General features: G+C 36.4%; 1 protein-coding gene across 1 annotated transcript in view; it reads right to left on the bottom strand.

Moving 5' to 3' along the window:
• Positions 1-27,705, bottom strand: part of PKD1L1 (polycystin 1 like 1, transient receptor potential channel interacting) — a 146,883-nt gene that overhangs the window by 31,794 nt on the left and 87,384 nt on the right. Inside the window, 7 exon segments of the mRNA XM_078151688.1 lie at positions 5,192-5,302; positions 8,341-8,459; positions 10,756-10,932; positions 12,978-13,062; positions 16,444-16,579; positions 24,460-24,529; positions 27,184-27,357. Coding sequence (XP_078007814.1) covers positions 5,192-5,302; positions 8,341-8,459; positions 10,756-10,932; positions 12,978-13,062; positions 16,444-16,579; positions 24,460-24,529; positions 27,184-27,357 — 872 coding nt within the window.

Below are 27,705 nucleotides of genomic sequence, written 5' to 3'. Positions count from 1 at the left end.
TGATCATTGATAGAGACTGTTGGTATTTTTTTGCAAAGGGGGTGGCAGATCTGCACAGTTAATTTCACTGGTGGAATGTTTATAAAGAGCAAGCTTGATTTACACGCTTACTTAATAGCCTCAAAGGACTGATTTAAGAAGGACAGAGAAATTCACGTTGTTAGCTAGTCATAAAAGTGACAAGTATGTAGACTTGGGTTAGCCATTATTTGGCCAGACATCAAATACTGTTTCTCACTGTGGAATTAAAAACAAATATTTGACAAAATATTTGATTTAACTGATAAAGTTTGTAAAAAAATTGCAACAATCATTTGCCTCAAAAATTCAGAAAGAAAACCTTCATTGATGAAAATTTCAGAATCAGTCAGCAAAATGCTTAACTTGACTGAGGATGCCAGTAGGCCAGGCTACCTGATACTTAACAGCACTTTCTTTCCATGACTAGTCATGTACATAGAACTGATGCCTTCTAAGGTTCTTAACTTTGTTTTATGTCACATATCCTTTTGGGCACTCTGGTTAAACCTATGGTCCCTTGCTCAGAATAATGTTTCTAAGTACAAAATAAAATACATAGGATGACCATGGAAACTAATCATACAGAAAGTTATCAAAATATTTTTTAAATATTTTTTTAAAAAAAATTTCACAGATTGGGGCAGCTAGGAGGCACAGTGGATAGAGTACTGGTGCTGGAATCAGTAGGAACTGAATTCAAATATGGTCTCAGACCAGCCACTTGACACTTACTAGCTGTGTGACTCTGGGCAAGTCACTTAATCCCAATTGCCCCACCAAAAAAAAAAATCATAGAAATAGAAGTCAATGTGTTATAGATGAAAGGGCACTAAATTAGGTTATAAAACATGTGGGTTCAAATCCATGCACTGCCATTTACTACCTCTATGATTATGGACAAGTCATTTTACCTTGCTGTCCCCTCATTTTCATCATCTGTTAAATGAGGGGGTTAGACAGCATGATCTCCTAAGTCTCTTCCAGTTTTAAGATTCCACAGGTCTCTAAATCCATGGTCCTTGTGTTTCTGTTAGCTTGAAAATTTGCTGATATTGATTAATCCATTTAGTAGTCATCCTGGATGTTGGACTATTCCACCCATGGAATAACAGTAAATGTTTTAGCCTTGCCATAAGAAAATATGGGTGCAAAGGCTGGCATTGTCACTTAGTATCATGGATTTGGGCATGAAAGAGATGTCATTTAGTCCAATCCCTTCGTTTTACAAATATAATAGAGGTTTGAGGTGAACTGGCATTCAAAGATTTGTAGAACAGAAAGAAAAACATTACGCAAATGAGATGTTTGTAAAGCACTTTGCACAGTGCCTGATACTTAGTAGGTACTTAATAAATTGCTTGTGCCTTTCCTCTTCTCCTCCCCTCCCTTTCACCACTGAGAGCCAATAGTAGCTATTGCAGTCTTTGAGAACAGAAGGTAGACTTGAATCATGCCTGGGAAATTAATTCAAGGTCTTCTTAAAAGAGACATACACAGTTTGTGAGAGAGAAAGTAAAAGGAAGGAGTAGGGTTTTCAAAAGCAGCAGCAGTAGCAGTAATGGGTGTTGGCCTCCACAGCTCAGATGTAAACTAAGCCATAAAGAATTAGTAGACTAGCAGAAACAGGAAAAAAGAAAACCTGAGAGAATGAAAAGAGAATGCAAAAGGAGAGCCCTGATGCCATAGAAAAGGGAGAGGTCAAGGAGGGCCATCAGCCTCCTGTGGGGTATCTTGGGCTGAAACTACCCACTGTGCCCATATCAGCATGGACAAGCAGAAGAATACAAAAGGTCTGCTCTTTCCCCAAGTTCTACTGCCTCTCCCCTTTTGTCTGTCCCACAACTCCACTAGTATATTCTGTTGCTTTTTAAAAAAAAAAAAACCTAAACATTTCCTATATGCTGAATTTTGCCTCACACATAAAGAAGCCAGAGGTTAGGTGGAGATAAATTTAAGATACGTCAGAGAACTAAGTCTCTGCCTCAATGTCAGGAATTTTCCTAACTGGGCTTTCTCAGCAACTGTTATCAGATTCCCAACTTTCACCTAACAAAACTCCATAAAGTAGCAGAGGACGCAATCCTATGGAGCTGAGAGATTTGTTCCCTTGGTTTAAAAAAAAAAAAAGAGCTAATTGTTGTAACATGAGTGGCTGAATAAATCTCCAGAGAGAAGAGGGTGGAGAAGAAAGAGTTCTGACGAATACCAGCTGGCCAACTGTACCTTCCATAGCAACACAGTATTTATACAGCAAGGAAACTGAGGCCTAGAGAGATTAAATGCAGAGTCACATAGGTTGTAATTGGAAGAGACAGGATTTTAACCCCTTATGTCTTCCAGCTTCAAATCCAATGTTCCATCTACTGTATCACTAGTCATGTGACTCTCTGAACCACACTTTCCTCATCTTCAAAATAGGTATAATAATGCCTGGAAATAGTATATAAATATGAGCTATTCTCTCCCAGACTCCTGCTCATCCACTCCCAGGTGGAGCCATCTTGGATACCTCCCCTTGTCTTATATACTTCAGCAATGATTATTTCACTTACCAGTAGCTGGGTTCCCTTCCCAGACAAAAAATTAGCATATTCTAACAGTGCTGAGCAGACTAAATGACCCCATCATTTTACCATAAAGTGTACCGTATATGGTGGATAGTTTATACCCTTAGAATTCTAACAAAAGAAAAATTATGACTAAAATTATATGGATGTAGAACTTTGGAAATAGAAATGGTTGGCCAAATCCAAGGTTTTATAGATAGAAGGTACCTGAGAAGTCTAACTTCATTCTAAAGATGAGGAAATTGAGTCCCCTCCCTCCCCTACACCCTCCAAAAAGGAGTCAAGTGATTTGCTCAAGGTCGCATAACTAGTAAGTAGTAGGGACTGGATTTGAACCCAGGTCCAGGGACTCTAATTCTAGTACTCCTTCCACGGAATTACAGTGCTCCTCTGTGTGAAATGAAAAAGTATTATTTTATCATGATTTTGAAACTATGACTGTCTAAACAATGATTGTCTAAAGAAATCATATAAGCAATATTAGAAAAGTAAATGGACATGTTTCTTTAACTCCTTTCTTTCCCAGATTACAATCCTATAGCAGAGAACCAGATGACTATTGGACAAGAAAATGAAGGGGAAACTCCACAAAACTGGCTTTCTTTTTGAATGTGACCCATTGGACCTTTTCTTAAGGGATTTGGTGCAACACTGATTATAAAAGCTAACAATAGAGAAGGCCAAAGGCACAGATGGCTTTATTAAGGTTCTGAGCTCAGAGTTTAGTGATAAGCTCATTTGGGGAAAACTGAAACAAACAAAACAAAGCAAAACAAAAAAATCCCCAAGCAAACACAATAAAACTTCAGTTACAAACAATAGGGGGCATATATGAAGTCTTTACAAATTATTTATTCCCAAGGTACTCTTCTGACAACTCAGTAATTCTGCCCTTTCATTTGAGGACCTTAAAGATCTTTCAGGCAGCTAGGTGACACAGTGGATAGAGTGCTGGGCCTGGAGAGTCAGGAAGACTCATCTTCCAGAGTTCAAATCTGGCCTCAGACACCTACTAGCTGTGTGATCCTGGGCAAGTCACTTAACTCTGTTTGCCTCAGTTCCTCATCTGTAAAATGAGCTGGAGAAGGAAATGGTGAACCACTCTAGCATCTTTGCCAAGAAAACCCCAAATAGAGTCATGAAGAGTCAGATACAACTAAAACAAGTGAACAATGAATAAAGATATTTCAGTAACCAGTTCTAGTATAGCACTGAGGACCTTCAGGATATTAAAGCTTCTTATGATAACATTTATAAAGCAAGCAGCTATCGGCATATCCATTAAAAAAAATGGAGAAAAATACTTTAAGTCCCTGGCTCACCCACTGAGAGGGATACTGGGAATGAGAGTCTCTATGAGACAATTTGTAAGCATTATTTACAATTTTTTTTAAAAAAAGGCTATTAAAACACAGTATCTGGTTTGCCCAAAGGTTTATGTAACCCAAAGGTTACATAAAATTATAATCTAGACATCATCGAGAGTACATACATAGCTTTTTCTCCTGTGAGAAGAGGAAGAGAAAGGAACAAGCATTTATTAAGTGTCTACTATGTACCAGGCACTATGCTAAGCACTGGGGATATAAAAAAAGGCAAGACAGTCCATGTAGGTTAATGGTGGGAGGCAACATGCTAACAAATACATACAAAACAAGGTATATATATGTAGGATAAATAGGTAATAATTAATAGAGAAAAGGCAATGAAATTAAGAGGGGTTAAGGAAAGTTTCCAGTAAAATATGGGATTTTAGTTAAGACTTAAAGACTGAGAGGTCATTAGGTAAACTGGAGGAAGAAGGGAGAGCATTCCAGAGACAACCAGAGGAAATATCTGGAGCTGAGAAATGGAGTATCTTGTTTGTGGAACAGGCAGGAGACCATGGTCACTGAACTGGAGAGTAAGGTGTAAGAAGACTGGAAAGGTAGGTCATGAAGGGTTTTAAATGCCAAACAGCATTTTTTATTTGAACCTGGAGATGATAAGCAGCCTATTATTGAGTAAAGGGTGAGAGGCACGACATCAGACCTGTGCTTTAGGAAAATCTCTTTAATGGCTAAACGGAGGATGGATTGGAATGGGGAAAGACGAGGCAGGCAGATTGCAAGAATCCAGGCATGACATAATATGGGCCTACCCTAGAGTGGTGGCAGTGTCAGAGGGAAGAAGTAGACATATTCAAGGGATGTTGCAAAGGTGAAATCAACAGGTCTTGGTAACAGCCTGGATATGGGGGGTGAGAAGGTTGAGAGAGTGAGGAATGCAGGATGGCTCCTAGATTGTGAGCTTAAGGGTCTGGGAGGATGGTACTGCCCTCTACAATGAAGGAAGGTAGGAGATGCGGAGAGGGTCTCCAGGAAAAGATAATGAGTTCTCTTCTGGACATACTGAGTTTGAAATGTCTATAAGACATCCAGATCAAGTTGTCTGAAAGTTAGCTGGAAATCTGAGATTGAAAGCCAATGAAGAGTTCTCAGAATAACGTTTTTTAAGTGCACAAAATAAACTCATAATGACAAAAGGAAACAATTTATTGAAATACAGTTATTAAAACATATCTTCTTTAGAACAAATTCACAAGCCTCATGTTTAAAACTTACCTTGTGAATTCATTCCGAATGGCCTGATTAAGAACATATTCATGACGGGAAATTTTTCCAAATACGATAAATAAAAGTAGAAACAACATTATTATATAAGTAAAAAAGTTTCTGTGGAGAAAAAAACAAACAACCAGCTATTATTTTGCTGAATAATAATAACAGCTACAACAGCAATAATACTAAAAAAAAAAATAACAATTGCTAGCATTTCCATAGTGCTTTAAGGTTTGCAAAGTACTTTACAAATATCTCATTTGATTCTCACAGTAGCCCCATTTTAGTTGCTATTATTATTCCATTTTACAGATGAGGTTCCTGAAGCAGAGGTTAACCAGTTACACTAGTTTCCGATGCTTGATTTGAACTAAGGTCTTCCTAACTTCAGGTCTAGAATTTGAGCTGCTATGCTACCAACTCCCTCTAATACTTGATATGTATATAGCCATTTCAATTTTGAAAAACTCTTTATACCAAGATTATCTCAGTCTCACAACAATTCTGTAAGGTAGGTATAAGGTATGAATCATTGCTTCCTTTTACAGATGAGGTAACCATGACTCCAAGAGTTGGGATGATTTGTCCATGGTCACAGATCTAGTAAGTATTGGAGATGGAATTTGAACTTCCTGACTCCAAGCTCATAACTGTATAGAACTATATTGTCATAACTTCATGAAACTGACCAAGGCATAGTGGAGGCTACCCATATGGTTGAAATTGCGGATCCTTGAAATATTAAATTAAACTCATATACTTATAAATGTTTCAGGAGTATGCAAATAACTACTGAGCTGATTTGCTATTGGACAGACAACAAATACAACTTCTCTTTTAGGTGGACTTGTACGCACTCTATAGACTCTTTTTAGTGGGAGAATCCAGAAAGCTTTTTGCTCAAAGCTCTCTGTTTTTCAGTTTTCTGGAAGAAGAGGAAAGGAAAGAAGAGGAAGAAGAAGAGGAGAAGGAAGAAGAGGAAAAAAAAGAGGAAGAAGAAGAGGGGGAAGAGGAAGAAGAAGAGGGAGAAGAGGGAGAAGAGGGAGAAGAGGAAGAGGAAGAAGAGGAGTAAAAAGAGGAAGAAGAAAAAGAAGAAGAAGAAAAATTTACTTTGTTCCTTAAGGTTTGAAAAGTATTTTACATGTACTTATATTGCAATGGAAAGAATACCACATTTGGATTCAGAAAAGCTGGATTTAAATCCTACCCCTGCCACTTACTACCTCTGGGATCCTAGACAAGTCACTCTGCTGCCTGGGCCTCAGTTTCCTTATCTATCAAATAAGGGGGTTGGACTAAATGACCTTTATGGTACATTTCATCCAACTTTAAATCTATACTCCTATCTTAGTAAACATAGAAAAGGTAGTACACCAGGTATAATCATCGTCATCCTCATAATTATTAATTCACAGATTAAGAAATTGAAATTCAAAGATTAAATGATTTGACTTCAATCAGAGAAATATTACAGTAAGTCTCAGAGGCAGGATTTAAGCCAGGTCTGTCCTTATTCAAGTATTTTTCCAGTGTTTTCCAATATATTATGCTGTCATAAAGGTAATTGGTAATTCCCACTTGAGGTACAGCTAATCAGGGAATCAAAGAGCATTGTATGTGGAGTCTTTCTCAGGGTTTAGTGCTATGAGGTATTAATAAGTCTTTCAGCCAATGGAATGAAATGCTGATTATAGAAAGTCAAGCATTATAGAATAGGGTGGGGAGAAAAATTTGGGTTTTTCTTCATGTTTGTGAAATCATATATCATAAGCTACTGCCTACTTCTGCCCATGAATAATGCCAGCCCAGAAGGTTCATAGGATTGAGAACTAGGAGTGACCTTAAACACAATCTAGTCCAACCTTCTATTTTTGAAGATAAGGAAAGAGAGGATAATTTGGAAAATTTGATATTTGGAGGACTAAACTATAATACAGGTAATTTGATTTAGGAAAAAGAACAGAATGTTACCTTATCATTGTTTGGGGTTCTGTTTTACCTTGAAAAGTTGGTAGAAATCACTGTTTTCAACTCATCTTTTTCTACCGATTAGTAATTTTCTACATTTGCCTCCTTACAAATGATCATGATGTATTTGAGATCCGACCTTTGAGGGGCCCTACCGAAATTCAGGAGTAGACAAAGACTAGCCTCAACCTTGACTTCCTTCCTCTACCCTTAATTTAGTGCCTGCTCTGTGGAGCAATCTTGAGGGTTCAGATAACAACTCTTTCTGAAAATTACAACATTGGATTGCCTGGAACTTGGATCGTTCTTACTGTGACAGTATGATTTCACATCATTCTATATTCACATCTCCCCAACATAATTTTTATTTGGATGACCTTGCCTAGTTTTTCATCTCTCTCAGTGCCCTTTGGATATTTGGGATATAGCTTTTAGGCAGCTTATCTTGAGTCTCAGAATTCAATCTGGGCCACTTGCTGACACACTTCCAATAAACACTGTACACCAATAAAACCATGACATTTCTCTTTGGAAAAAGAACTTCTTTGAGAATGTTTTTCATATTAGAATGGAGAGAATGACATCCCGCATTAGACAAGCAACATCAACTCTCATTTCTACAGTACTTTTAAGGTTTACCATGCATTTTCTTTCCCTAGGAGCCTTCAGGTAGGTTATACAAGTATAATATTCCTCCCACTCACCATTTTATAGAGGAGGAAATCAGTAAAGTGAAGTGACCGCGCCCATGGTCACACAGCTGCTAAGTGCCTAGGATTTGAACCCATGTCTCCTGATCTCCAGTCCAGTAGGTGTGTGTGCTAAACCACAACTGCCTCTCCAGAGTAAGTAATGAAGTAGTTTTAAAAGAAAGATGACTAAGGCTGGTAACTACACGACATACTTTAACTTCAAAGGTTTTATTTGGGGGCAACAATTGATCATCGTTCATTCACAAGCCATTTTGGAGAGATTGGCTTAAAAGTACAGTTGTTAAGATGAAAGGAAATGGCTTCTGGGAAATCAGTGTTACTTTTTGTTTTTAAAGGCAGCATTTCCAGGAGGGATGGAGTGAGTTTGGAAGGAGAAGGAAACAATTCTACTCTTGCACTTTAAAGTTAGGAGTGAACTTGTCCCAGAACATTTGACTAAAGAAAACTGAAAGAAAGACAAGTTTCTCTCACCTTCTTGCTGTTTGTAAGAGAACTTCTTTTCTGATTCTGCCCCTGGCTTCTTTCAATTGGACTGGAGTTGGTGGGCGAATCCATTGTAAATAACGTGCTCTTTGACGGGCCACTAGTATCTGTCAGAGAGAAACGTACCATTCATTAATCATGGTTGAAGAAAATGAAAGAGTTACCCAGCATTGTGTCCAAACCAAGAAATTACATCACCACAAGGTTGTATATTTCACCTTGTAATTTAACAGTATTCTCCCATTGATTCCATGGTCATGAATTATGGAATACCACCAACTTGAAAGATTACATGTATTATACGTATACAAAATTATACGTAGGTGGCATGCCAAAGATTAAAATACTGAAGACTTCATTTTCTATGTTTGGGGTGCTGAGGGAATTCCTTACTGGGAGAACTTCTTTGAATTTCATTTCCCACGAGGCTATATATCTAGCTGCATTACTGCATTACTAGCCAAGCATTACTAGGAGAGAACTTGGTGGAGAGTCTTCTGGGAGGTAGGAGAGGTAATTTACTTTAAAAGTACGGAGTCCAGAGCACAAGCACTGATGAAGAGGGAAAGGCAAGCATGGGGCTAAAACTAGAACGGAGAAACGAAGGAGAAGCCTGTGGTACTGCTCTGTACTAAGCTCTAAATATACTAAGAAAAGGACCTAATAATGCCAGTAGAGTCCTGATGGCTTTGGAGCTGCTACAGCAGATCCCCTGCCTGTGCAGAAGGGCTTCAGTAGATCTCCAACTCGTTCCGAAAGGCTCTCGCAGAGCTCCAAAAGGCAGATAGCATTGAAGCCTAAGCTTTTTACCTCCTGATAAGTGATTCTGTAGGCAACCATCCTTTATACAATGAAAAGCTTCACTTTTATTCTTTGTTTGTTAACATATTGCAGTTTACTTATACCCCGCTTGTATCTTTTCATTACTTTTAGGTGATGTTTCCATTTTAATTTTTCTGAGGCTATACTGTTTTAGAACTTCCAGCCATACAACAACATCAGAAAAAAATTGTATTAAAAAGATTTTAAACACACTAAAGACTACAATGTCTAACTGGCAAATGAGTTGTGACATCTAAAACTAATGATCAAGCGATATTTGGGAAAAAAAAGAAAAGAACAATGTCTGTGGGTGTGGTGGAGATGGGAGAAAAGTATAAAGCAACTTAATGAACATAATATGCAATGTGCAATCTGACTGTAAGCTTCTTGAGGGCAAATTTCTTTCTTTATATTTACCATATTAATCACTAAAGAACTGTGTATGTGTGTGTGTGTATACATATATATATTTATACATATATTTTTAAAATCCATTATTTCATTTGTATGAGTATGACCTTCACTGAGGAAGTCTGCAACTCCTCCACGTCTTAGTAGACGATGGTTTCATTAATTGCTTTGATACCTCCACCCTCCTTCTCCTTCCCTCCCCCAATAGCTCATGGTACAATAGGCAGCTACATGGCACAGTGGATAGAGTCAAGGGCCTGGAGTCAGGAAGACTTGAGTTCAAATTTGGCATCAGACACTTATTAGCTATATGACCCTAAGCAAGTCATTTAATCTTTCCCTCAGTTTCCCCACCTGTGAAATGAGAATAATACCAGTGCATACCTCACAGGGTTGTTGAAAAGAGCACATGAAATAATATTTGTAAAATGCTTAACACAGTGCCTGGCTCATATTGGGTGCTATATAAATGGTTATTCCTTTCCCATCACCTTCTTTCCCCAGAAGCTCCCAAAAAATTAGTAGGCAGAAATTTTCAATTGATGAGCACTGTCAAACTTAGATAGGCAGGTCTGCAGAAAATTGACAGCTAACAGCTGGCCCATCAAACTCAATGCCTTTCTAGCTTGGGGAGATCTGATGTTTTCACTACGAGGATGAGACATCAGAATGAGACTTTCCAAAAAGACTGTGCATATAAATCTAATAAATGCTTGTTGACAGAATGAATGATTTCCCCATGCGTAAATTAGAATAGTACAAGTCTCAAAGAATATGTGCTTCATATAGTAACACTTTTATAGCCAGGAAGTGGATTAGTCAGTCATTCAGCTCATCATACTGTAATATGTTCACCAACTTGAATTCATTCTCAGTATTCTTTGGGGAAAATACATATGGATGAGTTTTCTGCATTTGTGCATAATTTATCTTTTATGTATTTGTGTTGGAAGAAGTAGAAGACATCAATAAGCGGTTCATTATCTTCCAAAGCAAAAATCTAAATCTATCTCAAAGAATAATTTTGGATAAGGACCATAAGAAGCAAAATAGTCACATTTGCTTGATAAAACCTAAAATAACTCAATAATAATGATAAATAATAATTATCACTCTCACTGAGATAATTCTTTAAGGTTTATCAAGCCCCTTCAGAGTTAAATGCCTTACTTTTTCAAAGTCAGCTGCAGTGCTGGGAGTACAACAGTATGAAGGGTAAAGGGCACGTTTCTTGGAAAGATGATGCAATTCATATTCAAGGTTCTTGGTTGCATCACATAATGCCTCAATAAAGAAACCTTTGTGGTCTCTTTTTCTCCAAGCTAGGGCCAACGCTGCAAAGAATATCTGGAAAGAAAATCACAATGTAACTTATAGCCGAGTCCATTTGGTTTGTTACCTTTCTCAACATAAAAACTCCTTTCTGTTCCCAGGCCAGAAATGGCACTCAAGTTTTAGGTTTAACTAAGCCCTTTTCATATAAATAATAATGGCAAGCAGCACAAGGAGAGACACACAGTTGAAATGTCTTCATTTATTATCACTTTAATCATCTTGGGGTCTCCAAAACTCCCATCTCTTAAAATGTGCAGGAATTGTGTACATTATTCTCAATTTAGGACAAGGAAGCCTGTGGCAATCCTAAGAAAATTTCTACCAAAAACTCTATAGATAGTTTCTTAGGAGTATAGGCCAGGCTCTGAACGAGTAGAGTTAGCTCAGAAATCATTGATAGGATACAGAGCTTCCACTGACCTTAAATACACAAATTTATCAAACTACTCCCTCTCTGTGGGGCTAGAAGTACCCAGAGATCAAGGGAATTTAGTTAAAGCCACATAAACGCAAGTTGGGCACATAGAAGCATCATGCTTTATAGGTTTCCCTTGCTGAAGAAATGTTGTACAGTAAATTAAAAAAAAAAAACAATACCTCATATACAGGGAAAACACTCTGAGACCCTGGACCACAGGAATCATACTGTTTACTACTACAAAGTTCCCACTAAACTCTTCCTCTTAATCCTCTAGCAATCCACCTTTTGTTTTCTAGTTATCACAAGGAGGATAACCCAAGCAAAGCTAGCAGCAGTTAGTTTGTTTCTTCCATTTAAATAGCTGGTGACCCACAGTTACATATTCCACTGGGTGGAAACATCAGGGCATGCAACTTGTGCAAACAACTATTGCTCCTCCCCTTCTGTCTTTTTTTTTTTTTGCCTTTCCCTGTAGTACTAACATCTGTGACTATAGCTCCAACCTTGGATTATCCCTGCTACAATGAGGATGATGTATGGAGAAAAAATGAAATTCACAGATAATCCCAATAATTTAAACCAATTCTTTCAAACTCTTTTCAAAAAACTTTTTTTTTAACATGGCAATAAAGATCCTGACTCTCTTCCACTACGAAGCCCAAGACCCATGTATTTCTAAGATGCTTTATATATTTAACAGTAATCCCAACCAACCTTATACTTGTGATGTATGAGTAATGATTTTATCTATGTGTATTTGTTGGGCAGCTTGATGACACAGTGAATAGAGGGACAGGCCTGAAACTGGAAAGACTCATCTTCCTGAGTTCAAATTTGACCTCACACACTTACTAGCTGTGTGACTTTGGGTAGGTCATGTAACTATATTTGCCTCAGTTTCCTCATGTGTAAAAATGAGCTGGAGAAGGACATGGTAAACCACTTTAGAATCTATGCCAAGAAAATCTCAACTGGGGTACAAGGAGTCAGAAACAACCGAACAATAACACGTATTTGTTATTTTATAATACATGTCAGTCTCCCCTCTTAGATAATAGATCACATGATCATATATCTGGAGACAGAAGGGATCTCAAGAGTCATCTAGTTTAGCCCTTTCATTTCACAGAGAAGGAAACCAAGGCCTAGAATGAGGCAATGACACCAAAGATCATCATTAGCCAGTTGCAAACTGTAGGAACTCAGTAAAGTGTTAAGAACTCGCCAAAAACATCAGAAGTGCTTGGTCTGCATTTTTATTCCTCTAACCACTCTTGCCTCCATCCCCAAAGTTGTTTGTTAGTATTTACAGACTTGTTATATGATTGATGATGGATAATATGGTAATGATGATGGTGAGTCAATTGTTTTATTAATGAAGGGAAACCATTTCAGTTAACTTTCTTTTTTTTATGTACTAAAGGAAACTATACTGATCCGAAAAAAAAAAAAGTAACTTCTATTCAGCAAGGGAGTTGTCTATTTTCTGGTCATTCCTATACTTAGTGCAGTGCCTGGTACATAGTAGGTGCCTAATAAATACTTATTGACTGATTGACTTTTGGCTTACTATTATCAGGTCCACTATCTTTTTTTTTTTTTTAACAACACACATAGCAATTAGAATGCTTCTTACCACAAGTGGCTGGGCCACAAAAATACAGCCCACAATGGAAAAGAACACTGAATGGATCCACTGGATACACTCTGAAGAACCAAACCTGTACAAGGGGGTAAGAATAGAACTGTATTTTGTGATCTTCAAAATCAATTTTCTTCTACTTCCAAAGTTTAACTAATTTTTTATTGCTTCCATGATGGAAATTGAACAATGGATTCAGGGTCCCTTGAGAAGCCCCCACTTACTCCATGAGTCTCTTCCCCCTGCTAAAAGTGATCCCCTGGATTTCAAATGAGCCAGAATATTTTTTCAATTTGATCCTTAATTTTCCTGCTACACACCTGCAGATTCATTCTCAATACACATCTCCCAAGGCACATGGATGAGAGTAAACTCTGAAGAATATATTTAATTGTAAAGTCTATGAGAGGGGGTGGGGTACTGCTTTTATCTAAACGTCTTATTCTGCCTAGCATGGTACTGTGCACACAGAAGATACTTACTAGTATCTGTTTAGTAGAGTAGAATCAAACTCCATAGTAATATTAATGTTAATTAATAATTAATGCTAATTTGACAGAATTATAGAACTGGAAAGGATCTTAGCTAGTAACTAGTTTGGACCCCTTATTTTATAGAAAAAGAAACTGAGCCAGACAGGTTAAATGACTAACATTCTGCCACCCAGCCAGTAACAGAACTGGAGACTACTTAAGTGCCAAAGACAGTCCTCTTTTCCCTAAACAATACTGCTCTCTTTAGGTGGATTTTGGTATGATAATTAGTGAACTATTGAGGGATGACCTCAGTGTTCTAGTCAAACATATACTCTCTCCAAAAAAAAAAAGTGAATAGGATGCTCACCTGAAAATTCAGCAAAGTAGTAACACGTTGTCTATAATGCCTTTTGAGCAAATAATTTGATAATATACACCCAAAATGGTGCTAATTGTTTCATAGGGTTATAGATGAAAAGCTGGAAGGGAATTCAGAGATTATCTAGTCCGAATCCCTCATTTTGTAAATGAGGAAACTGAGACTAAGGAAGTTACTTGCCCAAAGTGACAGAGACCATGAGTGTCAAAGGTGGGTATTTGAACTTAGGTCCTTAACTCCAAAGAGAGTGCTCTTCTCACAGCACTACTCTGGCTCAAAGCAATTATTATGATTTTAGAATTTCTACTGTGTTAACCGTTTGTCTTTCCTAATTTCTAGCTTTATCATTTTAGATATTCAGCTAGAGAAAAGTTTTATAGACTATTATCTACTTTTGAAAAAGTACCAACAAATTCAGATCCAAAAATATTTACCTAAATGATGGGTAATTCACATTATTTTTCGCTCTATCAATTCCCTTGGCCTATTATTTATCTATAATTGTTACATCATTAGTAATGAAGAGTCATGTTAGAGCATTAAATCTGGGAGAAAGAGAAAGTGTAATGATCCAATCCAATACCAGCCCAGATGATTGCTATCATTTAAAAAGGCATATTTCACTTTTTGCAATCAGAAAGGTAAAATTATCAGGTTCTGTCTCACAGTGGAAAGAGAAAGGACATGATAGAAATCTATTGTGAATCTGTTTAATTACCAGACAGTGTTCTCTTTACTCAGAACTGGCAGTAAATAAATCAATTCTGTGTTCTGGGAAAACGGCCAGTCTCTGATTCTGTGAAACTTGAGATATTCCTGCACGTCTTTCTGCTACGAAGCATAATGATGTTTGCACCAGTCTCCTGTCTCAAAAGGTCTCCTCAGAGAGTTGCATTTTGCAGACATTCACATAGCCTTTTGAGACTGCGACCTGTAAACTATGCAACTTAGCAATTTGAATACCTACTCCTAAAACTTCCTATGGAGTTCCATGGTATACAACAATTGGTTTTTGTTACTTAAAAAGAGGGTGATTTATAACATTGAAAACGTCACTGGCTCATCATAAACTCTTTGCATTCAAAGTCGTTATCAATCTGGCTGCATCCCATCTTTCCAGACTCATTTCACAGCACTACGTGACTTTATGTTCTCTTTCTGGGCTTATTAGTATTACCCCCCTTTATATTTTACCATCTAGCCAAACTGGATTTGAAATTTCTCACATGTTACATTCCATCTCCTTTCTCTGTGACTTTATGTAATTCATTCTCCCATGCCTGGAATGTCCTCCCCCCTCATCTTCCCTTAGAATTCCTGGTTTCCTTCAAAACTCAATTCAAAAGCCACTTGCCACACAGGCCTTTCCTGATTCCTCCAGCACCTGATTCCTCCCTGCAAAAATCATATCATTTTAATCTTGTATATACCTATATGTGCACATTTTGTCTCCCCCAACACAATAAAAGTGCTTTTAGAGGGGCAGGTTCTGCTAAATTTTTGTCCTTACAGCTCTAGTACCTAGCTTCAATGCTTGGCACACAGTGGTCACTTAATAAATTATTGTTTGATTTATTTGCACACAGTATCTTGTACAGGCAGCTGGTGACAAAGTGGCTAGAATGCTGGATCTGGAGTCAGGAAGACCTGAGTTCAAATCTGGCCTTTGAATTTAATGCTCCAACATGACTCTTCATTACTAATGATATAACAATAATAGATAAACAATAGGCCAAGGGAATTGGTGGAGTGAAAAATAATATAAATTACTAATCATTTAGGTAAATATTTCTTGGATCTATGACTTTGGCTTACTAGCTATGTGACTCTGAGGAGATCACCTAACCTCTACCTCAATTTCCTCTTCTATAAAATGGGATGAATAATAGTGCCTATCTCCCAGGGTTGTTACAATGGTAAAATGAGAAAATATTGTAAATTGCTTTGCAATCCTTAAAGTTCTATGTAAATGTTAATTATTATTACAATTATGAGGACAGTGACAATAACTTACAAGGACAACAAGACAATAAATACTACTACTATGACTATTACTATGACTACTTCTACTACTGTTACAATTCAGCTGAATTGGATTATTTTTATTCATTGTGCTCCAGTCTCTTCTTACCAACTCCCTCTACCACTCTGACCCCCACCCCAATTTATTGAAATTATTGTCCTCCAAGCCTCCTCCATGACATCTTCTCTAAACACCTCTTCGTTAAATCTCTCACGTCACGCTTTTTTGTCATCACCTATGTACTTTATCATTTTAGAACTTATAATTATTTTGCGAACGTATCTAATCCTACTATAAGATTAAAATCATATTGATGTTAGGAACTACGTAATTCTCCATCTATCCATTCCTTGCACCCAGCAGAGTGTTTAATAAATGTTGACTTATATTTAAAATTATATGCATGTAATATAGAAAAACTAAGAGAAATAATAGAATTGTTTATATATTTATATTTTAAAATTTTTATGTAGTGCTTTTTCTCTAGGAAGCCATGTAAGTTCTAAAGCTGCTCTAAGAATTGGTAGGTCCAGAGACCTGCAGGGCTGGATTGTGTTATTTGGACTGTACTTTGGGCCTTACCTGTATCCTAGAAGTCCTGTCACCAATCCGCAAGCCACACAAACTAGCCCACAAGTGACCCAAGCCACATAGGATAACCAAAGAGGAAGAACCATCAGTTTTCGAGGAACAAGTTCTTCTAACCCATTGCAGGGTTCTAAGAAGATCACAAAAAAAATGCATCTTGTAAACAAAATACAAAATACATTTTCTAGCAGATCATTTTGAAAACATTTCAGACAGCAGACATTTTAATTTGGGTATTGGAAGTTATAGATTGCTGGACCTGGACTAAGATCCGAATTCAAATATTGCCTCAGAAACTTATTAGCTATGTAACCCTGGGCAAGTCACTTAATGTCTCTCAGTCTCAGTTTTCATAACTGTAAAATGAGATTATAATAGCGCCTATCTCACAGAAGATCAAATGAGATTATTTATAGATATAGATATCACTTTGTAAACCTGAAAGTGCCATATTAATGGCAGCTGTTATGATTATGATTAATTATCATAATTCAGCATTTTTTATTTTCCTATTAGGTCAATGATGCTTTAAAACAAGTGATTTTAATTTATATTGAAACTGTTTTCACTTACGATCACAAGACCACAGATTTTGACTAAGAGAAACCTCAGAAGTCTTAGAATCTATCTAGATATTTTGCCTGGTGTTTAACTTGAGATCATTGCTAAATGGTGCCCCTTCAACCATGCAGAGGCTCTCAGAAGTCCTCCCTCATGGCCATTTTCAGATAAACAATCATGGTTTTGACATATAATTTGATTTTAGGTTATTCTTTCCTTGCTTTGGTTGGCAGTCTTTTAAAGATGAAGAAGAGTACATATGTGTATGTATGTAGAGAGTCTCCCAAAAGTCTTAGTGTAGTTTTAAGTCAGGGGTGGGAAACCTGTGTCATCGAGGCCACATGTGGCCTTCTAGGTCCTTGGGTGCAGCCTTTTGAGTGAGTCCAAGTTTTACAGAACAAATCCTTTTATTAAGGAGATTTGTTCTGTGAAGTTTGGATTCAGTCAAAGGGCTGCACCCGAGACCCTAGAGAGCCCCATGTGGCCTCGAGGCTGCAGGTTCCCCACCCCTGGTTTAAGCTTTTAAAGCTTAAAAGTCAGTAGGATTAACTAAAATCAGAATATATCATTCAGAAATCATTATATTACATTATTCAAATATGATTACATTATATTCAGATATACAGATTAACTACATTCTTGGGTACTAAAAGAACTAGTTGAAGACATTTGACATTGACATGACAGATATTTGAGAATATGTGGGAAAAGAGTATAAATACTACAAAACTGGAGAAAATTTTGGTTGTAAAAGAGAAAAGACAATGAGGACTATACCCTAGGGACTGGTGAGCTTGACTTAAATTCCTGGGGAAATTCTAGAATGGATAATTAAAGAGATGGATAGTGAATATTTAAAAGAAGGAGCAATGATTATACAAATAGTCATCAAGGCTTCATCAAGAATAGGTGATAATGCCAAACTAACCTTATTTCCTTTTTGTAATGGGGTAATTAAGCTGACAGTTGAAGGGCAACATGGTAAATACAATTTACCTTGATTTTAACAAAACATTTGATAAAGTATCTCAACCAATTCTTGTGGAAAAGCTGGAGAGAAGTGAATTAGAGCATAATACAATGAGACGAGTTCAGAACCGGTTGAATGGCCACATTCAAAAAGTAGTCTTTAATGGTTCAATGTTGGGTTGGCAGGAGTTTTCTAACACAATGTCCTAGGAAGCTGTGCTTGACCCTGTGTTGTTTAATATTTTTATCAACAACTTGAGTAAAAGCATAAACATTATACTGGTCACATTTGCAGATGACATGAAGCTTCAAGGGATCACTAAGACACTGAAAAAGTCAGGATTCAAAAAGATCTTTCATTGGGTTGAATCTAATAAGGCAAAATTCAATCCAGATAAATATAGTCTTATATTTGGGTTCAAAGCATCAAATTTACCAATATTAGGGGAGATAGGGGGCAGCTAGGTGGTGCAGTGGATAGAGCACTGGCCCTGGAGTCAGGAGCACCTGAGTTCAAATCCAGCCTCAGACATATAACACTCACTAGCTGTGTGACTCTGGGCAAGTCACTTAACCCCAACTGCCCTCACCAAAAAAAAAAAAAAAAATATATATATATATATATATATATATATATATATATATATATATGTATGTGTGTGTGTGTGTGTATATATATATGCATATATATACATATATATATATATATGTATGTGTGTGTGTGTGTATATATATATGCATATATATACATATATATATGCATATATATACATATATATATGCATATATATACATATATATACATATATATACATTATATATATATTAGGGGAGGTAGGATTTGATAGCAGTTTGTCTGGCGAGGTGTTAGTGTGCTGTAGATTTCAAAATAAAACTAAACTAAACTAAAGCTAATGTGATCTTGGGCTCCATTAAGAGTGGCATCACTTCCAGGGGGATGAGGTGATAGACCTGTACTCTCATCAGGCTACATCTGGAGTACTATGTTGAGTTTTGGGCACCACTATTTTAAAAGGGTATTGATAGGCTGGAGAAGATCCAGAGGAAGGCAGCCAGGATGGTGGAAGGTTTTGAGTCTGTCATATGAGAATCACTTGAGGAACAGAGGATACGACAGCTATCTTCAGGTATTTGAAAGACTGTCACTTAGAAAAAGATGACTAGATGTGTTGTGTGTTGGCCTCACGGGGTAGAATCAGGAGCAATAGGTAGAAATTTCAAAGAAGTAACTTTGGGTTTGATGTCAGAAAAACATTCCCTAAAAATTATAGATGTTTAAGAGTGGAATGGGCTGCCTCTAGAAGTGGTAGGGTACCCCTCAATGCAGGCCTCAAAACAGAGACTGAATAACCATTTGTCAGGCATTTTACAGAAAGCATTTCTTTTGAGTATAGGTTGGGCTACTGTAGATTGTCACTGATACAGGGATGTGCTGGTACCATCTCTAATTGGATGGTGAGATTGCTAAATTTTCAGTGTGAGCAATGACACCTCAGAAATCTTCAAAAGCTAAAAATCAGGACTTGATTTATTATTTTGCTAATTGTCTAGACTTAAAAAAGTGATGAAGAAAACATTCATAATTCAGATTAAACTTAAAAGTGTGATGTGCTTATAGTTTCATTTTGTTTCTTGGAGAGCTGGGTATTAAATATTTACAAGCATACCCCCAACTCTAAATTCTGTGCTGTGATAAGCAAATCATACAGGTTTTCTTTAAGAGACTTTGAGAAAATCAGGGGGAAAAATCATTGCAATATATGATTGTTCAATTTTATAGGCTTTCTAGGGCCTCTTGACATATATAATAAACCATTATTAAAAATGCCAACTCTCTTATTTTAACAAAAGAGGAAATTCCAAAGAAACCTAAACATTTTTTTAGTTGCTGATTAAAAATTGTCTTCAGTCACTGAAGGTATTTTTTTTTGGAAGAAGGTTTGGATCATATATGGAACACCTGATGAGGAAAATTTTTTCTACCAAGGATGTTCTTCAATTTCTAATCTTAGTGAATTGTTGTGGTCAAGAAGATGTAAAGTACCCAGGATCTATATGAACACAATTACAAAACACTTTTCACACAAATAAAATAAGATTTAAATAACTGGAAAAACACCAGTTGCTCATGGGTAGGCTGAGCTAATATAATAAAAATGACAATTCTACCTAAGCTAATTTACTTATTCAGTGTCATACCAATCCAACTACTAAAAAATTATTTTATAAAGTTAGAAAAAATAATAACAAGATTCATTTGGAATAACAAAAGGTCCAGAACATCAAGGGAACTAATGAAAAGAAACTCAGGAGAAGGTGACCTAGCCATTCCAGATCTTAAATTGCATTATAAAGCAGCAATCATCAAAACTGCTTGGTACTGGCTAAGAAATAAAGGGGTAGATCAGTGGAACAAGTTAAGTATGCAAGACACAGTAGTCAATGATTATAGTAATCTATTTGATAAACCCAAAGACCTCAGCTTCTGGGATAAGAACTCACTCTTTGACAAAAACTGCTGGGAAAACTGAAAAAGAGTATGGCAGAAACTAGGCAAAGATCAAAATCTCACACCATATACAAAATAAAATGAAAATGGGTTCATGACTTAGATATAAGGGCCAATACTGTAAGCAAACTGGGAAAGCAAGGAATAGTTTACCTATCAGATTTATGGAGAACAGAAGAATTCATGACCAAACAGGACATAGATAACATTACAAAATGCAAAATGGATAACTTTGATTACATTAAACTGAAAAGTTTTTGCACAAACAAAGCCAATGCAACCAAGATTAGAAGGAAAGTAGAAAATTGGGAAAGAATTTTTACAACCAGTGTCTCTGTTAAGGGCCTCATTTCTAAAATATATAGAGAACTAAGTCAAATTTATAAGAATACAAGTCATTCCCCAATTGATAAATGGTCAAATGATATGAACAGGCAGTTCTCAGATGAAGAAATTAAAGCCATCTATAGTCTTATGAAATGCTCTAAATCACTATTGATTAGAGAAATACAGATCAAAACAACTCTGAGGTACCACATCACACCTATCAGAGTGGCCAACATGACAAAACAGGTAAATGATAAATGTTGGAGAAGATGTGGAAAAATTGGAACACTAATGCATTGTTGGTGGAGTTGTGAACTGATCCAACCATTTTGGAGAGCAATTTGTAACTATGCCCAAAGGGCTATAAAAATATGCATACCCTTTGACCCAGCAATAGCACTTCTAGGGCTATATCCCAAAGAGATAATATAAATGGGAAAAGGATCTACATATACAAAAATATTTATAGCAGCTCTTTTCGTGGTGGCAAAGAATTGGAAATTGAGAGGATACCCATCAACTGGGGAATAGCTGAACAAGTTGTGGTATGTGAATGTAATGGAATGCTATTGTGATATAAGAAATAATGAACAGGCAGACTTCCGAAAAACCTGGAGAGACTTGTATGGTGTGATGCTGAGTGAAGCGAGCAGAACCAGGAAAATGTTGTACATAATAACAGCCACATTGTGCGATGACTAACATTGATAAACTTAACCCTTCTCAGCAATACAAGGATCTAAGACATCTCTAAGGGCCTCATGATGGAAAATGCCATCCACATACAAAGAAAGATCTATGGAGTCTGAATACAGATTGAAGCGTACTATTTGCTATTTTTTTCCTTCTGTTGTGTTTTGTTTCCTCTTTCTGGTGGCTCCTCCTATTGGTTCTAATTCTTCCTTACAACACGACTAATGTGAAAATATGTTTAATAGGAATGTGTATGTATAGCCTATATCAGATTGCGCATCATTTTGGGGAGGGAGGTAGGGAGGGAGTGGGAAAAAAATTTAAAACTCAAAAGCATATGGAAGTGATTGTTGATAATTCAAAATAAATTAATTAAAAAATAAAAATAAAAAAAGAAGTAAAGCAACTTGCTCAGCATCACGCAACCCGCCTTGATTAGAGGTGGAACTTGAACCCAAGCCCCCCTGTGTCTGAAACTAATTCCATCCTCTACACTCAGTTGCCTCTGTTTGCAAATTTTCAGTTCTTAAAAACTTATTATTCATAGAATACTTTGGCTAGATGTGTCCACATCTGGCTAGGCCATATTCCAAACACGCCCACATATTGTTGGGTATGTTCTATATATATTTAACATCTAGTTGAAAACAAACATGCATGTCTTATTAAAGTATTACTTGGGTTTAAACCTTAATTTGTCTAAATGTCCTCATTTGTCCTATTTCTCAATTGGCCTGGAATAGCTTTGTCATTTAAAAAAAAAAAAGGTTACATTTAAGAACATTTTCCTTTGGAACTATTCTAGGCATGCAGATCCCCAACATGAAAGATGGGTACATGTTTTAAATTGTCTTGCACTATGAATTTGACCTGAGGAGCAGTTAGAGTGAGCACAGGATCCTTCTGGAATAAGTCTATCAGGGCCAATGCTGTAGTCCTCCAAATGCCCAGAGTATCTGAGAGAGGCAGTGCCACTTCCTTCTTTGTGCTCATTCTCATTTCCAAGGGAAGTCTCCAGAGTAAATTCCTCCAAGGTGTTTTGCTACAGAGAATAAAAGAGAAAAAAGAACAGTGTTTATTGATCTTTTCGCATCGGTGGAAATGCAAACAGCGAGTCTGCTCAGAAAGATTCACAAGACTAAAACAGGGAATGCTTTGTGTAACAATCTTTTGGGTAAATTCTGAAAGAGCAAAATTATGGGAAAGAAAAGCAATAGGCCACTGTGATTTAGACTTGTTAGAAACTGTGGAGCAATGGTAGTGTAGAAAGGATAGAATCAAAAGGATCTTTATATGAGAAATTAAGAAAATACAGGATTAATTACACTTCAAGATAGATCTGGTGCTACCTGAGCACTCTATCCAAGAGGTTTTTGAAAAGGCAGATTTTTAAAATCCTGTAGTTTAAGAATTCAACTGCAGAAAAATCACAGAATGAACTACTAAAACTATTTACCTCAGATTGATTCTGTGAATTCTGTGTCCACTGATGGAAATCATGACCTGATGAAAAGAAATTAGAAGCAGGGTGTTGAGCTGAGGGACATAACTAAGGGGTAATAGAAAACATCTTCCTTGTGTATATCCTTCTTCTAAGCGGAATGACCCTTCTTTGAGAACCAAAAAGTATCTATAGGCAAGATTCTGTGACACTGATGCCATTATGTGGACTCACCTCTAACAACCATTATGCCCTGAACAAACATTACTTTGATGAAAAAGTTTAAACCCCCTCCCAAAAAAAAAAATAAAGAAGGCTTTTTTTTTCTACCTGGGGGCTTAAAGTCATTGTATTTCCCAAAGTATCATATATACATATATCTGGTTTTTGCATTGAGGCTGTGAGATTTGAAGCTTGATGGAGTTGTGTAGGTCAATTAGTCCAATCCCTTTATTTTTACATGGGACACTCAGTCCCAAAGAAGTCAAGTGACTTATCCAAGGACATACCCATATAGTAAGTGGCAGAGCCAAAACTCAAATCTGGATCATTTGGCCCTAAATCTAGCATTTTTTCAACTATACCATGTTGCTTCTTCATTTCTTTCTCAAAATATGACTGATTAAGAAACAAATATCAATTCAGATGACTGTATTTATTCTAAGAAATGAATAGTTCTTTCTTTTTCTTCTTCCTCTTTCTCCTTCCTTTTTAAAGGCTGGGTGTCTCCCTTTCCCATTCAGGCTGGAAGTACAGAGGCTACTTGAGCCTAATCCCACTACTAATCAGCACACAATCTTTGACTTACTTCATTTCTTGTTTGAGCTGATTCATGCCTTCTTAAGCAATCTGGTAGCCTTTTACTTCTGGAGGTCTCACCATATAAATGCTGAACTTACTGTGGACACCTAAATGGTGCCCACTGCGGCTCAAAACTCCCAAGCTCAGGAGATCCACTAGCCTCAACTTCCCCAGCACCTGGAGTTACAGGCATGTGCCATTGTGCTTAACTCTATTTTCTTATGAAAAAATACAACAAAGGAAATTTCTCTTTTGTTTGCCAAATGTTACCCATGACAAGAAAAACACTTTTAAATTGTCCAATTATGTTCTATTTTTAAATTTTATTTTTATTGATATCTTTAGTTTTTATATCACATTAATTTCTGAACAAACCCCCCTCATCTCAATTAGCAAGCCATCTCTTTTAACAGTTTTAAAGTAAACACCAGTCAGTAAAATCAACTAATATTGATAAATGTCTGACAGTACGTGCAATATTACACACCTATAATTCCCCACTTTTGTAATGATGGGAGGTAGGCACCTTTTCTTATTTCTTTCCCAGCATAGGTCCAGTTATTCTCCAGTTTAAATTGATAAGCTATTATTTCCCTGACATGGTTTTTAGGCTTTGGTATACGCAAATACACATATATTCATCTCTTAATATGTATATACAATATTGACACTAGTATATACTCTTTACCTTTTGCTGAATATATTGGAGATCCTCTTTGGGATTTATATTGGTCTTCAATGGGATTCCTAGTGGTCCTCTGCACAGATAAAGAAGAGAATTTATTAAGCATTTTCTTTCCAGTGCAATAGCTACTACAAAATGAACAGGTCAATCCAATGACCCAAACCATTCCATTTTTACCTCACTGAGCCTGAATAGAAGAGACAACAATAATGCCACAGGGGAGATGATGAAAATGGAGAGCACGCCATTCATTAATGAGACGACAGAGACATCTGGGACAACAACTTCAGGAAAGTACTTCCAAAAAATGACATAAGCCTATGAAAAAGTTATACTAATTTCAAAATGTCAATAATTCTTACTGTAAAGACATGACTCACTTTGAAGCAGAATACATATATGAATGTACACTATTTTGATTCTATAAAATTTTCCTTTACTTTGATTTCCCTTCTTGTCCCATTCCACTGAGATCCCCCCTTCACCCCCAGGAAATGAGAAGGTAGGTGTTTACTGGAAATTTATATGTGTGTATGTGTGTGTGTGTGTGTGTGTGTGTGTAATATATATATATATTACACACACACACACACACACACATATGTGTATATATATAGATTACATACACATATATATGTATTATGTATTTATCCACATATATATGAGGGGTTTTCCTATAGAAACTCTTAATTTTTTTTTGAGTTCCACTTACAAATTATTGGCTAAGAAAAACTGCACAAGGCTTTTTTAAAAATTTCACATCCACGGACCTTCATATTACGTTATAGTTATACTGAAACAACCGAAGCCTTTCCTCCATGTAGTATAGAACCAGATATCCAACAACTGTTTCAAAAACTTCAACATATGGAAACAGGTTATTTCATAGACAGCTGCTGTTTTCGCATTCTTAAGTACATTCTCCAACCACCCTGAGGTCATGAGAAAGTTAGCAGTTTCATAGTATAATGAGGGAGTACATATTTAAAGTGTTTTTCCTTTCATCAAAAGTCATTACATGATTTCTCTCAGGACTCAACATATTTAGTCAAAGATAAGACTTAATTCTAATCCTTCATAATTATATCAATGACATTAGCTCAGTGCTTTCAAAGGTGCGCGTCACTTCCTCCATAAGTTCACTTGGTCCATTCTGACCACTCTCCCTTACATCATTTTCTTAAGTTACATTTCTACTTTCCTGATATGAGGAAAGGAGCTCATCAGGTAAAAGCGTGGACTTTAAGCTAGAAGGAACCTTTAGATGTTATCTCATTATAGGATCAAGGACCTAGAGCTGGAAGAAATCACAGAGTACATCTTGTTTGTCTCCTTCATCTTGTAGGTGAGGGAACTAAGTCCCAATGAGGTTAAGTGACTTGATCAAGGTTACATAGGTAGTCAGTACTCCAGGATTTGCCAAGGTCTTCTAATTTCAAACTCAGGATTCTGTCATCAATATTGAGATTCCATTATTAAAGAAATCTATACCCTTTTTGGTCTGTTTATAGTCCTTTTCTAGTTTCATATGTGTATTTCATTCAAATTTTTTTCAGAATCACTCCCTCACTTCTACCCACTTCTGCTTAGTATTTTGTGAGGCAGTACTCTCAATATTCTTCCACTATCCTTCTCTGTAGTGTTTTCCAGATTCATTTGTAGCCTAAACCATGTTACTCTTGCTTTCCATGTCTTCTCACTTGGAAATAATTTTGTTCAATGAACCTCTGATTATTATTATTAAACAAGGTATAAAAGAAGAATATATGTTTGCCATTGTTATGAAGGATGTCCTCCTGCAGAGTCCAAATAGAAGAGGGATTCCTATAGATTGAGAGGTCTTCTAGGCACTACTATCTGTGGAAGATATTGTGCTGATTGCATAATGCCCCTGAGCACTGCAAGGCCTCCTCAATAAGATTAAATTTTCTTCAAAAGAGATCAGCCTAACAACCCACATGAGAAAAGCTAAAGGAATCAAGAATGTCTGTTGTCCAGATCATGACATACATTTACAAGGGTATATGGGCATACTATCTACTAAAGTATATATATAACATACAGACATTGCTTATGAATAATTTACCTGAACACAAAATTGAACAAAAGGAAAAGAGTTATTTAACCCAATTTGGGAAATGAAGCGCTCTTTTAGTGATCCCAAGATCTCACATACATGAAAACTGATCTTTTTTTTAAACACCAACAGACTTTCTTAGTCGTGTGATAGCTGCAAAACATGGGACACCACAATCTCTAAAGACTCAAAACTGGGGTGGTCCAAAGGGCACAAATAGGTGATATAGCTTGTTACTAATAATGACTTACATGTAGGAATATTATAAATGATACCACCCAGGAAACATTTGATTACAAAATCAGATACATTGGTCATAGAACAAGAGTGAGAATAGACATACAATCCAAATAACAAACTGCTACCCATAAAATGTTAGAAGACCTAGAAGAAAGATTTCTAATATATTAAATAGAGCCTCCATGGAAGATTCATTGAAAGATAGGGGTAAGAATTGCACAAGATAAGAAATACTTATTGTTGCAATCTATACCACTGGATGGAAAACCACATCAATGAGATCATGAATCTATTGAAGTTATTGATAACAATCAAGACCTTATTGATCTTCTAAAATTTTTCTTTAAAAAAGACGCCAAAATATAGGTTTGATTCCAAGACTACTTTAAAGATAATATAATGTCACCTACCTCTTCTTGTTCCATGGTAATTAATATAGCATTGATCGACATATAGCCTAATATCAAGAAAAGGCAAACTATGAGCCTCTCAGTATGAGTGAAGCAACTGTAGGATGGACGGCTATATACTGATATCCACATGTGGAAATCTTCTAGATACTCAGTGAATTTGGAGTACAAAAGCTAAAATAAAGATAGGCAAAAGTACTATTATGGATACAACATACAAACTGGAAATCTGTGAATATACTAAAATCTTTGTTGCTATGAGAAACACAGTAACTTACAGATATTCAGTGATTTTACAAAGCAATAACTCAGGAATGTTGTTTCTTATAATTTCTTATATAGTTTAATTAGGTTGTTCCTCAATCACTTCCCAATATATTGCATGGCTTACTATCAATACAATGAAGATTTACTAAGATATCCCCTCTGTTAATTATATACTAGAAAAAAAGCAGAACAGGAATTGGAAATAATTTGAGGAGATAATGCAAAATATATGTTTCATCCATTCACTTAATAAGC

The sequence above is a fragment of the Phascolarctos cinereus genome, unplaced genomic scaffold, assembly GCF_003287225.1.
Source record: "Phascolarctos cinereus isolate Bilbo 61053 unplaced genomic scaffold, phaCin_HiC Scaffold_4;HRSCAF=312, whole genome shotgun sequence".
Taxonomy (NCBI): domain Eukaryota; kingdom Metazoa; phylum Chordata; class Mammalia; order Diprotodontia; family Phascolarctidae; genus Phascolarctos; species Phascolarctos cinereus.
The sequence above is the reverse complement of the archived record's forward strand: the minus strand, read 5'-3'. Positions and strand labels throughout refer to the sequence as shown.